The sequence below is a fragment of the Pocillopora verrucosa genome, chromosome 14, assembly GCF_036669915.1.
Source record: "Pocillopora verrucosa isolate sample1 chromosome 14, ASM3666991v2, whole genome shotgun sequence".
NCBI classification, from domain to species: Eukaryota; Metazoa; Cnidaria; class Anthozoa; order Scleractinia; family Pocilloporidae; genus Pocillopora; species Pocillopora verrucosa.
Window position 1 is genome coordinate 29,468 of NC_089325.1, and position 14,380 is coordinate 43,847.

A 14,380-nucleotide genomic window follows, 5' to 3' on the forward strand; every position below is an offset into this window, starting at 1 on the left:
GTATGTGCGGCTGAGAAACCAAGCCTGCTACGATTAAATTTCCTGTGAGAAGATTTTGCAAGATCCGTCGTATGTGAAGTATCGTGCCTCGAACTATTTTCAGGTTTTGAAGACATTTGGTTCCCTGAAACTAGCTTAACTCTTCGTTAAACAGTCTGTACTAGCCTTCCAGGAATGGGGTGCTGTTTCAGTGGCGAGGAAAGAACTGATGGCTCTGTAAGTGAGGTTTTCATGTTTCTTTTTCGTATAGGATCAATTTGTCATGTGACTGTCAGTCTTTTTCGGGGCCTGAGAATCGAATATTATTTTTTTCGCCTTCTTTGTAGATTTCTTTATATCTTTTCTACAGGTATATGTATTGTGCCTGTGTGATTATTCGTGTAGTTTGGAACCTCTGTTGTCTGTCGTCTGATTATCGTAACGTACATTGTAATAATGCAATGATCAAAAGATCCTAATAAACTTTAGCCGAAACTTAACTGAGCTGATCTGTATTTTCTAATCATAGTGAGGTGATTATGATAGAAAACACTGTTAGAAAAAAATTCAATAGTTTACGTCATTGGGTCAACAATCACTCAGTGATTACAATATTATACTCTTTATAAGTGATCTGATCAGGTCTGCCTCTTCGAATTAGGTAATTAAAATAGCAGCGTATAAATCTTACTAGGCTAAAATGTACCTGATTGTAAAGTTATTCAAGAGATTGACTTATCTACAAAATTGATGTGTATTTTCTGCAGAGGCAAGCAACTGAGAGAGATCCATTACTAGGAGGAACATCAACACCAATTACCAATGGACAGAGACCAGTGTGAGTTGATTATTTCGCATTTGCTGTTATTTTGTATGATGCCATTTAGCTGCTTAGGCCAGGGAGGAAAGATAGGAGGTCTTGTGACCATCTAAGTATTGTCTCATTGCAATATTTCAAGGTTAGAGAACCTCCAAAAGCACAGTGTTTTTATTTAATTGGCATACCTTTTAGCTCAAAGTACAGTCAACTCTCGCCCTGCAGACACCTTGCTATTACAGACACCCTGCCATTGTGGACAAGAGCCAACCCCCTTCCCACTCCTCAGCAAAATGCATAAGGAACTGACTGAAATAAACTCCTGTTATTTCAGTTTCTCGCTATCACAAAAAGGAAGACACTTTTATGCCCTCCAGCACAGTATTTCATTTGTATTTTCTTTCTCTGTTCTGGACACTTGAGAAACTTGTCCAAAACCTGACTCACACATTATAAAGCAACATTAAAATAACAAAAGAAATCATTTTTTAAAATGGGTGCAAACAGGAGAATTTCCTGCTTGCAGCAGCCAGATCTTTTTCCAGTTTATAAGGCGACATTTAAAAATATATGTTCGCTTAGTTACTTATTATTTCATATGTTTAGAGACAAAACAATTGTTTTTCTCTCGTACCCCACTATTACGGACTCTCAATCTCCTCTCTGAGGGAGTCCAAAATAATGGGAGTTGACTGTTTAAGGTTTTACCTTTGCTGTCACCCTCAATCTCTCTGAAGAATATTTCTATCCAGTTCAGCACGGGAATGAGCTACACTTGTAATTAGCCTATGTGTAGCCGTACCCTCCCGTCCAAGATGAAACAAAGGCCAGGGAATGTCTACGCAAACCTGGCACTAATTGAGTTCAGTTGACCGGTTTTCTTCTTGAGAAGAGAGGTGATCAATCACTGGCACTGCTTGATATATTAAAGAATTCTCTATAGCCAGTTGGTAACAAAACAGAAACATTGTTACCTTTGAAAAACATATCTATGGCTTTCTGCTGTTCTTCTTGAAATGTCTCTGGCCCAAAAGTCATGCTAACTTGCCTTAAAACCTCATCGTAGATGGCTGTTGTCTGAGAAGTTGTCTATGAAAGCATTTTTTTCACCATCTTGTTTGCAGTGTTCTCCTTTTCAGGTGGTAACCAGTAACATTTACCGTCTTTAGTACCTCTTATTACTGTTTAAAATTGCTTAGAATTCTTGAAATTCAACAGGTAAAAGGAATGCTTTTCTGGTTTGAAAATTTATTTTACCTGTCATGCTTAAAATAAGGGAGAACACTGTGTTTGCTAACTAGTGTCAAAATAAATTACCAACTTTAGCCAATCAGAATTGAATCAAAGTGCTCTGTGAGCAAACTCGTGAATTGACAGGTGACTAACATGATTTTTTGGATTATGTTTAATGTTATCTGGTTTAGGGAATTTGTAGTTGATTGTCATATTTAGAGTATGAGCAGTAGTTCAGTGTTCACTAATGTAGCAAAGAAACAAAGTAACATTGGGATAAGAAGGCATTACAATTGAAATGATCATGCTATTACATTTGACAAGGGTGGATGATGGCATGTGTTTTAAACTTATATCATTTTTGTTTCTGGTTCAAAAGAAAAGGTTGGAAGTAAATATAGGTGAAAAGTGAAATTTACTGTCTATCGTTGTAAATATTGGAAAATCACGTCAATACTGTCTTAATGACAACATTAATGATTCCCTCTTTATCAAATGAGACAAACAGGAATGAGTTTTGAGTGCTATAACTAAGCCCAGACTGCCACTGTCATTTTGGATTTTAATTTTATGAAAAATGAAGGTTGTTCTCATTTCAGTGTGAATCCTCGCACACCTGCCAGTCACTGGCACTGCTTATTGAAACTAAAACGAAAAAAAAAATCCTTTTAAGATTATCATTGGCTTCTTTTTCACCCCACCATTATTCTTAGCAATAAAGGTTGCCATTTTGTTTGTTTATTACTTGCCAAAAACTACCAAATGCACTCAAAAGCCTAAAATCAAAAAAAAGTTTTCAGGAATCGATCGAGCGAGCAAGCGAGTGCTATTCTCTACAACATATTTACAACTCGCTCTTGTGCATGCACACAATTCACAAGTTAAAAAAGAATTGGCAAAAGGGGTTAACCAATAAACAGTCATTATATTTTTCTTTTTTCGCAAAAGAGGGACATCATGGAACACAATAAGTGTTAGGTTTGCATAGACATTTCCTTGCCTCCATTTCACCTGGGGGGTGAAGGGTATGGCTACATTTGTTATATGAGCCTAGAAATTTGGGTCTTTATCAAGAGGAGACTTTGTTGTTCACTTTCACACTAATTTTTATGAATTTAAAATATCTTGTCGTCTTTTTTTTTTCCGGAATTGCTGAATGAGCAGAGTTCCAAAACACAATCACAAAACTTCTCTGGTGGGAACTTATTAAAAGACATGTGAAACCCAAACAAAAAAATAAAACATGTCCACCCATTCAAGTAAATTTATGTTACTTTATTTGTTGTATGGTGAAATTTACTTGTAACCTAAACTCTATGTACACTGAACTTAACCCAGTTTATCTGGCTTGCATCTTAATACAACAGGCATGGAACATTACAGATTCAATGATATATTAAGTAACTTAATTGTTTTAAGAATGCTTGCAATTGAGAGGACCAGTTAACACTTATACTAGTTAACAATAAACAACTGAAACATTCATGGTATTCTTAGTCTGTGACTTGGTTTCATTTTCAGTGATGATGTACTCAACCATAGTTCTGGCCCAATATCCAAGACAGATGAACAATCATTATTAAGCAGAATACTTCATCAAACTGCACAGTATGTAATTTTTCTTGTTATAATCATCTGTCATCAAACTGAATGAGTATGAATCTTGTGTTTGCACATTGGAGGGTTGTACATGGCTACAAGAGCTGGGAACTGGTTTACTTGCCTGGCTAGTTGTTGTTAAGGATTTTGTTGGTCACTCGATCAGCCTTGAAGCCAAGACTATGTCAAAAGGATAATTTAACCATTCAAAATTTTGCTTATTATATCAGCCATTAAGCCAAGACTCTCTGAGGAAGATTAATGAGTACAAATTGATTAATTCTATGAATGTAAAGCTTTCTGTACAAACACCATCTTATATTTAACCACTGTATCATCCTGTTTCAAAGTTGGTGAAAACCAGAAACTTGATTTCAGTTCTCCATGGGATACCATCAATATTGTCACAAGACACACATTGCCTGACTGTACAGCTTAACCCTTTCACTCCCAGGATCTCTTTACTAATTCTCTCTACTTTCTGCCATAGAATTTTTTTATGATGTTAGTTTGGAGAATTTGGTTTTCACCCAATAATCCTGAAAAAAAATTTTTTTGTGATTCTCCTCACTTATCTGCTTGATATTGTATTGATATTTTAAGGAGATATTCTCTCATGATCACTCATGGGAGTCTAAGGGTTAGATGTGACATAAAATTGTTTGAAATTTTCACAGTCAAGGATGAAATGAAGAAAAGTTTTGAACTTGAATGGTATGAGTCTTGCCTCCTCTTGCTTTGAATGGAAACAGAGCCTGTACAACTTGAGGATTTGAACTTCTATGTTTTGAATTTTTTTTTTGTCAGGTGATCCTCAGAACATAATCATGTGACACATGCAAACTAATAACATTACTTATGTTGCAGCAAAGTCATAGATGTCTCCTCAACAGAACCTCACAGTATAGAAAGAACGGAATACATGGAAAGATCCAGACAGTACATGTAAGTGTATTGACACTGAGAACACAACAGTATCATTGGATATTCTGATAATGAAGGGAAGCAATTTTGGTGCGTTGAAATACATGGATCAGTTCATATAAATATGGCTGAATTTCACAATGCTTAATGCACAAAATATTTTTAGATGATCTTAACATTTTCTCAGTTGAATTAAGTGTACAACAATGATAATACCTGCAATTGCAAAAAATGTAAAGGAAACTCCGCCTAGTGCTGAGTCACTGGGCTATAATAAGATGATTTTTTTTGTTTTTTGTAAATTGGCTTCTGTAAAGAGTTTCTCAAGCTGACATTCAAGCATTAGCACTTCCCTCTGCAGTTATTTTAACACTTAGGTTATATTATTAGATAGAATTATGCACCCAAACTTAACCCTTTAACCCCTAAGAGTGAAAGAAAACAAGGCAGAACCTCACAGAAACTCACAGAACTGTTGCAAGGGTAGTAAATCACACATTGATGTCATGAGAATAAAGGAAATGGTCACCAACTAAGGAAACTCTTGATTGTTTGACTAATTCTCCTTGTCAGCACCTTAGTAAATGTATAGAGAACAGTGTGGAGAATATGAATACTGATGTTAAGGTGTAAAGGGTTAATATTGATCTTTCACTAAGAAAACTCTAGTTAGCCAAGAAAATTATCTTGAAGGGTGAAATGTGAACTCTGTTGAATGAGTAAATAACAATTACATTTGACAAGAGCTGATTATGCAAAAGCCCTAGTGACATTGGCACATTGGATTTAGTCTGAGTCTCCATGACCATCTGACCATGCAGCCACAGCTCTTGTTAACCTTTCACAAATGTTATTGGGCTTCCAGGTCAAAATTATCTGCTGTTAATGGTTCAGCACTACATAACAGTTCCAATCTTCCTGGTGGAGTGAAGGCACCTTCGTCAGTGTTAGCTAGTGAACCAATACCACAAGGAGATGTCGCATTTGTAAGTGTTTGATTACTGTTGAAGAATCTGATGGCCAATGTTTTTGAGTCCCGAATTAATTGAAACCGTCCTGTCCTTACAACAAACTCTCCACGGCATAGTGCTAGCATGTTGCAAATCCAGGAATCAGCTGGTAAGATTAAGTCTGCTTTTGGGAACAGTTCTGGAAAAAAAAAGGTCAAAATTATAAGGAATATTAAGAAATGGACACCAGAACTGTATTTGTTAACCCACTTAAGTACTTCTCCCTCCTGAAAAATTCAAGTTGTTTAGAACATACATGTATACATGTACTATCTTTGAAAGGAGGTAGAGTGGAACTGTAACAGACTATTTTTCTCTTGAAGAATGGTTTTAAAATCTAAAGAGCAAAAACACAGAGGTTTTAATGAAAGGGGGTTACTGACAGTCTACCGCCACCTGTAAGACATCTCACCACTGTCTTAGTACAAAGCAGGCTGCATTTCTCTTTACAACCACCTACATTTGTATTACACTGTCAGCAGCCACATGTGGAAAAATTTACTGTAACCCCGATGTTTTTTTAACCAAATCTTACATTGAGATTTTGAGAACTTGCACAGTCATGTTTTGGTATCAGTTCTTCTCTAAAGCAGGGAGTTCTTATTCTCAGTGGTAGTGTTACCATTTTTGTTTCTTATTGGAATCTGTGAAATGAAACAAAAAATGAAAGGAACAATGTTGCTTTATTTCAGGCAATCCAAGCAGCTAAAGGAGCAGATGCATCATTGTCTGGGTTCCATGTTGAACATAGAGATGCCCTTGTGGTACAGTTTGAATCATCTTAGGAATTTCTGATGTTGTAGAGAATGAAATATTTATTGAAATTGAACCTTCCATTATTGCGCCTACCAGTAATTACGAGTAATTTCCAGAGCAACTTACATCAAAAGATAAGTAAAAACAGTAAAAGGAGTATGGGAACAACTTTGGTTGAGCCTCCACAGCCTCCTGCCTCTTGCCACTCCCATAAGGGCAATGAAAACTAGTCCCATGGAATTTTTGCTGAACAGTAATAGATTTGAAACTGATAGGAGTAGGTGCTGGACTTAAACAAAAGTTTGTCAATAAGTAAACAAGATGTTGCATTCAAAGTGACTATAATTATGGATATTTAATTCAGAGAGTAATTCTTAATTGATTGTCAAAACACCTGTAGGCAGGGTGTGGGTTGGTTTTGCTTTACTCTACTCTGCTTTTTGGTACAGGAAACTTGCATTGCTTTTTCAACTGAGCATATTCAATATTTAATGGAAAAATATCTTGCTTACACTGAATTTTCCTGCACTTTAAATTTGTTAAACTTTTTGCTCTGATTCCTCAAGCAATTTTGTTCTTTTTTAATTTGATTACATGTACTTGATCTTCATTGTACAACACCAACCTGAAAGGCATTCTGCTCTTATTTTATGGGATAAAATTTTGAACATGGTGAGGAAACCTTTTGGAACTTTTCATGTGGTAAAAATGTGACTCATGAAAAGTTCAAATTGCAAAGCAGGTTGGGAAGGAGGTGGGGTGAGGAAGGGAGAGAAGTGGAGGGGAGGGGAAAGGGGAGTGTGTCTCGCAGCTCAAAAAAGATGGAAAAGACGTAAACTTTAAGCCTCAGTGTGTTATGGAAATATATTTTATGAGTATTTCACTGAAAATTACTTCATAGGATTTAGCATGTCACACCTGGGAATTGATATGCTGTGTTCAGTAATGAGTGATGCTACGTTGTTGTCTTGGTAAATGTTTACAGGTATTTCTTAATTAAACTCAAAGCAAAAATAGCAAAGAAAAAAAGATGTAAGCTATCAAAGATAGTTTAGAGAGGTATTCCGATTTTCAAAAACATCAAACAATTTCCTGCTTGTAAAAGCATCCTTTTTTTTATCCATCAACTCTCAGAGGTAAAGTAACTTCCATGTGGCTTCTAATAATTTTAATAAAAAATCCTTCAAATTGGTGATCAAAGTAAGCAGATTTACAAACAAAGTTTTATCCTTAGAGAACATCATATGGTCCTATCTTATTTACAAGGACATATGTGGCAGCGGGGAGGGGAAAGTCATCAATCTCATTCTATGATTTTAAGGGTTATTGCAGAGCTTGCCTGAATGTCAGGGACCAGAGGATTTTGGTTGTAGTGCTGTAAAATTTACTTGATCCCCCTCCTCTCTCACGTGATAAATAATGACTGGTCTTAGAAGGGGTGGGGTGGGGGGGGGTACTTGTGCAAATCTACTAGAGTTGGTTTGCCATCTTTCTCATCTGTTCACCTTGGAATCATAACATGTCATTTCCTGTACCCATTTCAAACCTGGTTACTAAAATCCATACGGTGCTACTTATAGTCAGACCATAATCTTAAACTATACTTTTTTGGGGCACCACTCACCCCTCTCCCTACCTCCCTTTCCCACTCCTCCCTTTCTTCCTCTTACCCCCCCCCCCCCCTTCATACTCGTGTTATCTGAGTGCAATAGGATACTCTTTGATTTACCCTGATACTATATAAAATATGCTGGAATCAGCTTGCATAATCAATCTCAAAAAGGCATCGCACCAGAAATAGAAAAGAAAAGGAAAAAAGAATGAGGAAACAAAGCCACTGACTATACCTATAAGGGCAGCTAAAGCTGGGAGCCCTGCGGAAGTGCATAGGGCCCTGTCCTGTATCAGTTAGAGTGGCTTCGTTTTTTGTTTTTTGTTTTTTTTACATGAAAACGTTAATATGAATAAGGTTGTAAACCAATCTCTGCAGCGGCGCATTTTTACATAGTGGGATCCTTGTGTAGGATTATCATTTAAACTTTGAAAACTGTAGAGTTAGGTGTAACTTATACTGTTCATAGATTATTTTGATTAAAAAAATCACACATGGAACGATGCGTGTACGTTTTTTTTCCTTTCTATTTTTGGTTTGTTTATTTGTTTTTTTTTTGTCATTGTCTCGTCCTTGTTGTTTTCCTTGTTGTTTTTTTCCTCTCAAAAGGCGGAATGTTATAAGGGTACAACTCAACTGGTCAAATTAATGAAAAGATTCCTTGTAGGTGCTTAATTCTGACGCAAGTAAATTGTAGCAAGAAAGAGAGAGGAGATATAAAATGAAAAGCACAATAACCGTGTTACTCTCAGAGGTGAGCATGTAACTTCTCGCTATAATAATATCCATACATTATCCAGCAAACAGTTAATGAGAATACTCAAACTTAACAGGTAGAAGTTGTTATCCTGATCGAACACCAAATTCTAATATCTTAATTACGAGGAAATGTCTCGCAGCTAGAGGGAAAAATTAACTGTCAGATCATGCGGCTGGAAACACGTGCTCTGTTAGTTGTCTGTTCAGTTGGGAGGCGGGGCAACGTTGCATGCACGAACTTCAAGTTCCATGACTAATTAGCTCTGTTGATATGAGATCAAATTCGTGTGGCAAAAGAACGGAATTTTGCGCAAGGACTGATTGAGTACAAAAAGGAAGAGGTGTCGGTTTATTGGAATGCACTCGTTTGAAATTTTAAAAAGCTCCTCTGTGGTTTTGAAACGGTATAGACTCGATAAGAGGCTCGTTTTTCAATGGTGCAGTTGCGTTTGCAAGCGAGGTTTGGAATTGTGTACTACTTCGAAAGTTGAAAAACATCCAGAAGTCAAAGAAGAGGACGCACTCGGCGACTGAAGAAGCTACCACAAAAATGGAAACTTCTTTGAGAAACGACCAGAAAACTCCGAAAAATGCGACCGGACCAAAGCACGACTTTTCGTCGTCGGGCAGAACAAGTCCAGCACAGGAACAACCTAAAGTTTCAACACCAGATGGCAGTGATGCTTCGCCTCAAAAGAGCCCAAGCTCGGCAAACAAGATAAAGAGTTTCTTTCAGGATTTACAGCGCGAGTCCCGCCACGCTCTGACGAACAAGAAAGCCAAAATAATCCAGTTGTGGGAAGGAAGAAGATGGCGGCGAATGAGCTTGGAAGAGGTTGAGCCTTTTGCTGAAATGGAGGAAAAAGAATTATCATGCTACGGAGAGACTGAGCGTTTGGGATGCAACGCTAGTACAGATGACAATTCTTATAAGACCGGAGGACATGTCGACGGCATCATGGTCGAAAATCGCTGCTAAGGGTGACAATTTGTAACTCGCTTGAGAGTTACTTATCCAAAAGAAAATCTTAATTTAAATGCTATTGATATAAGTTATTCATCAATTCTTGTGTTTCAAAAATGATTCTTCGGCTCATTAGAATGTAGTCAATTTTGTGGAAGAAGATTCGAAATTTAAGACTAAAGGTTAAACGCCCATCTCTCCCAATGTTTGTGTCTGTGTTTCACACTGTAATAAAATCATTGTTAATTAGTAAGTTCTAGAGTGTGGATTTGTTTTATTGTTAGTATCGTTGAGATGATATAGAAATAGGATATAATTCATGACACGAATTTGTTTATCTCATCAATGAATCAATTTGATTTAAGCGCAAGTTGTTCCTTCAGTTTAAAATTCGTACGCTTTGAGGACCTTCTTTGTGCTCGTTTTAGTCCAACTCCAGGATGATCCGGGGGAATAATTTTTTTGGGACTCATTATTTCACATCCTAACTCATGTTTTGACGCTCCATCAACTGAACGACGTTTGAAGTCTTACAAGGTATGTCCATTGCATTTTAGCCTCTCCTTTTTCTTGACGTTTGACTACTAGGGATCTTCCAGTTATGTTATTCCACCGTTAAGTTCCACAAGAAACAAATCCCCTACAAAAAAAAAAAAAGACTTCTTGAATACAGACGAACATACACTAACAGCCAACTCCCTATGTCGGCCATTTTATTTCCCTGTGTTTTTTTAAGGGAGACATGTACAACGCCCAAACGGCTAACTCGCCGAACTCCGGATCAAAAAGTCTGAATGAATACATTTCTGGACACATCTTTCTTCTTGGCTACGAATGCCCGGTTTAAAGCTTATGCGAAAACTTTGTATGATAATATGACCTCACAGATTTATACGTAGCCATTTTCTGGTTCGGGTAACAGCAGAAGTTGAATCGAGGAAAAACAAGGCTGAAAAAGAACAGTCCCACCCCCAAATTTGATCCCAAATTTGGTAGGAGTGGTAAATAGGTAGCCTGTAAAGATCCTAAAAATTGAAAAAACGGGGACTGATTCGACCCTTGTTCGGGTTATTGTGCTGAATTATTGTGCAAGAGGCTTTTGTATTAAGGTGCCACTCCTTAACACAGAATATGTATCAGAGAACTGTCGTTGAAACTTGACGAATGCTGAATAAGGGAGAAGGGAGCTACATATTTTCATCCCATAAGTGGAGGAGTGTCAATACACCTTGTTACATAATGCGAAGCTCTGATAGCAAAGTGAGTCAGTCTTGGAAAACTTTTTCTTGGGGGCGGGAATAGTATGGCAAAATGTGATCAGCCCTCTAAACGAAAAATACTCACACAATATAAGTATTCCTATCAGAGTCAGTTTGATTGATTATTGTAAACCTTAAAATAAATTAATCTCAACGGTATAACTAATGTAAAGATCACAAGGAGGTCTAATGGAGGGGGGGGGGGAGGAAAAGATTCAAAACGCGCGCGCCTAAACGCTAAGACAAGGGCCTTCTCGCACGCTTCCTAGGAATACTTTTCATTCTCCTTTGAAAATTTATCCTTATGATTATTTGTGACAAAACTCTTCAGGGAGAAGTTAATTAGATTAAGTTGCCGTGACAGCAGCTTAAAAAATAGGTCCTGAATTCTTGTGTAAAACAATTTCAATCATCCACACACAATCCAGGTACTATAACTGTTTAGTCACAGGAAGAACACGAGCCTGCTGCATTCAAGTGAAGGCAACCTACTATATGTGGACCTCTTCGAGTGAGACCTCTCGACCGAAAAGTAGTCTTCTTCTGTTGTTGTTGTTGTTGTTTCTTTTTGAAACGCCGATGTGGAATAACTTTTCACTCCCCCCCCCCTTCCAAGATAACACTCTTTAAGTCGTTTAACTATAATTTCACACCAAATCAAAGAACACTTTACTTTTTACTCTGAAAGATGATTGAATACAACCAATAAATGGAGACAAACGCCAAAAAAAAAAGGCACCAACTAAAACAAAACAAAACTAAAACAAAGCTGTCTTTAAAATATTTACAAGTCCAATTTCTATTCTTTATTTTTCTTTTTTTTGAGCCCGCGAGGAATATTTCATCGGCTGTGAAAAAAAAAGGCCCTAACTTACTACAAAAAAAAGAAACAATGATCACGCTGAAAGAATCACATCAGAATAACTGCTGCGCAATATTCAGATTCTACTGCAAAATATGGATTACACGATTTTTATAATCGCAAACCGACAACTTATTATCTTCAAAAGCAGCGACGGACCAGGGAGATATATTTCCTTCATCAAACGAATTAATATATTTTCCATCTAAAGAAAATACATGAAGACTACTGTTATCATTGTCACACACGATCAGGTTGTTAAACGCGTCAATGGTGAAGCTTTTTCTAAGCGATCCAAAAACAGACTCCTCCTTGCCAATATCATACAGATAAAGTCCTTCGTTGTTGAACACTGTAACATAGTTATGTAAATTATTTAAGACAAAAAACTTGTTCTCGTGATAAACAGCAGAAGTCGGGTAATCAAGTCTGTGTGGTCCTTTTAAGGACTGTACTAATCCTGTTCCGTCAGGGGAGAGGACCTTGACCGACTTGTCGCCCGAGTCACACACGATCATGTGACCACCATCTCTGACGGATACGGAAAATGGATCAATCAAATGCTGACTGATGATTTTAATGAAGTCGCCATGTTCAGTGAACAAAAACATCTTACTCGGTTTAAAAGGTTCTCCATAAATGACGATGACTTCATCAGATGTTGTAAATTCCACCGAAAGAGGAAACTTGATTTTCTCAGCATCAAGCCCCTTGTCTCCTATCTTTTTCAGATATTTACATTCACGATCAAACAACTGAACTCTACGATTAAAATAATCTGCTATGGCAATCTTTCCTGTTCTTTTATTCACTGCAATGCTAACTGGTCCTTTAAACTGTCCCGGTTCTGTCCCATGTGATCCAAACGAATGAATAGCTTTGTATTGATGACCAGTCGCCTGAACTCTCCAGGGACTACCAGTCAGCGGTTGGCCATTAACCTCAACAGAAATGTCACGTAAGCCAACACTCTTTGGCTTGTAACGCACAACGTAGCTTCCATTCTTACAGTCATCAATTTTCGTTTCCTCCTCTTCTCCTTTTTGAGAGCGGACTATTAAAGTCAGTTGGTCTTGTTCATAATAACACTGAGTTCCCTTTGAATCTCGCGTAGTGACTGTAAAGTTAGTTTCATTGTTTGTTGGTGCTTCGATTAAACCTCTTCCTTCTGCCGATGATTGTGAAGGATCCGTGTTAGTCTCGAATACTTGACCCGGAACCAAGCCTCTAACAGTATTCATAGCTTCCAAATTTACACAATAGACGACATATTGAGGTTTACATACCTCAATATCCTGTGTGGTTAAAAGTTCCTCGCATCGTCCAAGCACAGCATGTCCTGCTTGTAGAATTTCAGGACCGATGCTTCGTTGTACGATACCTTCGCCACATTCGATAGATAGCAAGTCGCCGTGTTGTTTTCTTCACAACTGCTGCATCTCTGAGACTCGTGGCTGCCATTTCTCAGAGCGAGGAGATCCACCAATCGGTTGAGATGAAAAGATGTGGGAAGGCTACCAAACGTGCCTCCTTCAGGGATCTGAAAGCAAGCCTGACAGACTGGACATTTGATCGTCGTTTCTAACTTTCTTCTTGCATATCTTGCGTGTTTGTCGATACACCGCAGACAGAATGAGTGCAAACATGGTAGTGTCTTAGGATCTTTGACTGTTTCTAGGCACAGTGGACACTCGGCTTCCTTCTTGAGATTTGTGAACAGCTGTTGAACATCCATGTCTAGTTGAAAAAGCTGAGAGCTAGCTGAGTGCGGCTGACACGTCACATCGCTAATCATACACTAGTTATAGTTCTCACTAGAGCTGCCCCCGCCCTACAGTACCATTTTCTTTTTTTTTTTTTTTTGAGCTGGGCTTGTTGTTTACAGTTTTGTAATTTTCCTGTTATGCTGTTACGGAATTGCGGCTCAGTACTATTAGACACAAAATTATACCTTAAGAGGGCCTACATTCTCTCTTCTCCAGTCTTCCTCTATACTAGGACAAATCTCGTGTCAAAGACGCCGATCCTAAAAGTCCTCGCACGCGTGTCTTTTTACTGGCAGCCCATGACCATTTGCGGGAAAAACGTTGATACCTTGCGGCCGTGCAAGCGATCAAATCGAGATTTTTTCTGGTTATGATCTACCGAAAATACCCACATTCTATCTTCTCCAGTCTTCCTCTATATTACACGGGGAGTCCTAAGGTGCCTCCTCGGGTTTTTGGCCCTCTAGCGCCAAAAACCCTGCGGGGGCAATAAAACGAGACCCAGGGTAGGGATCAGTCTCCTAATGAGCCTTCACCCTCTCCGCCCTATTCAGATTTATATGTGTAGCCTTTGAAGCCTTTCAATGAGTTATTCATTCTGTTTCTAGGGGCGGAGTGGTAATTATTTTTTTCTTATTTTTCTTTTTCTTCTCTTTTTCCCTCTTTGAATAATAGTTAGGCGAGGGAAATGGAACCCATGGAATTTTTTTTTTAACACACGCTTGTCGGAATAAGTTTCTGCTTGTGTAGGCTCACGGCACGTAAATGAGGAACAGTCTTCGGCCTCTCCTAAAGGGCCCCATTTATAAAAGCTACCGGGAGAAACCCAATCTTACTGTC

At 38.0% G+C, this 14,380-nt stretch overlaps 1 protein-coding gene and 1 pseudogene across 1 annotated transcript; one reads left to right on the forward strand and one right to left on the reverse strand.

Moving 5' to 3' along the window:
* Nucleotides 1-38: 38 nt before the first annotated feature.
* LOC131797522 (ragulator complex protein LAMTOR1-like) lies at nt 39-8,430 on the forward strand. The gene is made up of 6 exons (XM_059115143.2): nt 39-216; nt 747-817; nt 3,551-3,637; nt 4,496-4,573; nt 5,418-5,538; nt 6,255-8,430. Exons 1-6 carry the CDS (start codon nt 175-177, stop codon nt 6,345-6,347), a joined length of 492 nt encoding a protein of 163 aa, XP_058971126.1. The 5' UTR covers nt 39-174; the 3' UTR covers nt 6,348-8,430.
* Nucleotides 8,431-11,654: 3,224 nt separating this feature from the next.
* Nucleotides 11,655-13,924, reverse strand: LOC136278104 (tripartite motif-containing protein 2-like; annotated as a pseudogene).
* Nucleotides 13,925-14,380: the final 456 nt, after the last annotated feature.

Excerpts from the sequence above, each read along its gene's own strand:
- LOC131797522 (XM_059115143.2), top strand. The coding sequence starts at position 175 with ATGGGGTGCTGTTTCAGTGGCGAGGAAAGAACTGATGGCTCT. Across the intron at positions 3,638-4,495 it reads ATACTTCATCAAACTGCACA|CAAAGTCATAGATGTCTCCT; the intron begins GTATGTAATTTT and ends CTTATGTTGCAG. Across the intron at positions 5,539-6,254 it reads CACAAGGAGATGTCGCATTT|GCAATCCAAGCAGCTAAAGG; the intron begins GTAAGTGTTTGA and ends GCTTTATTTCAG.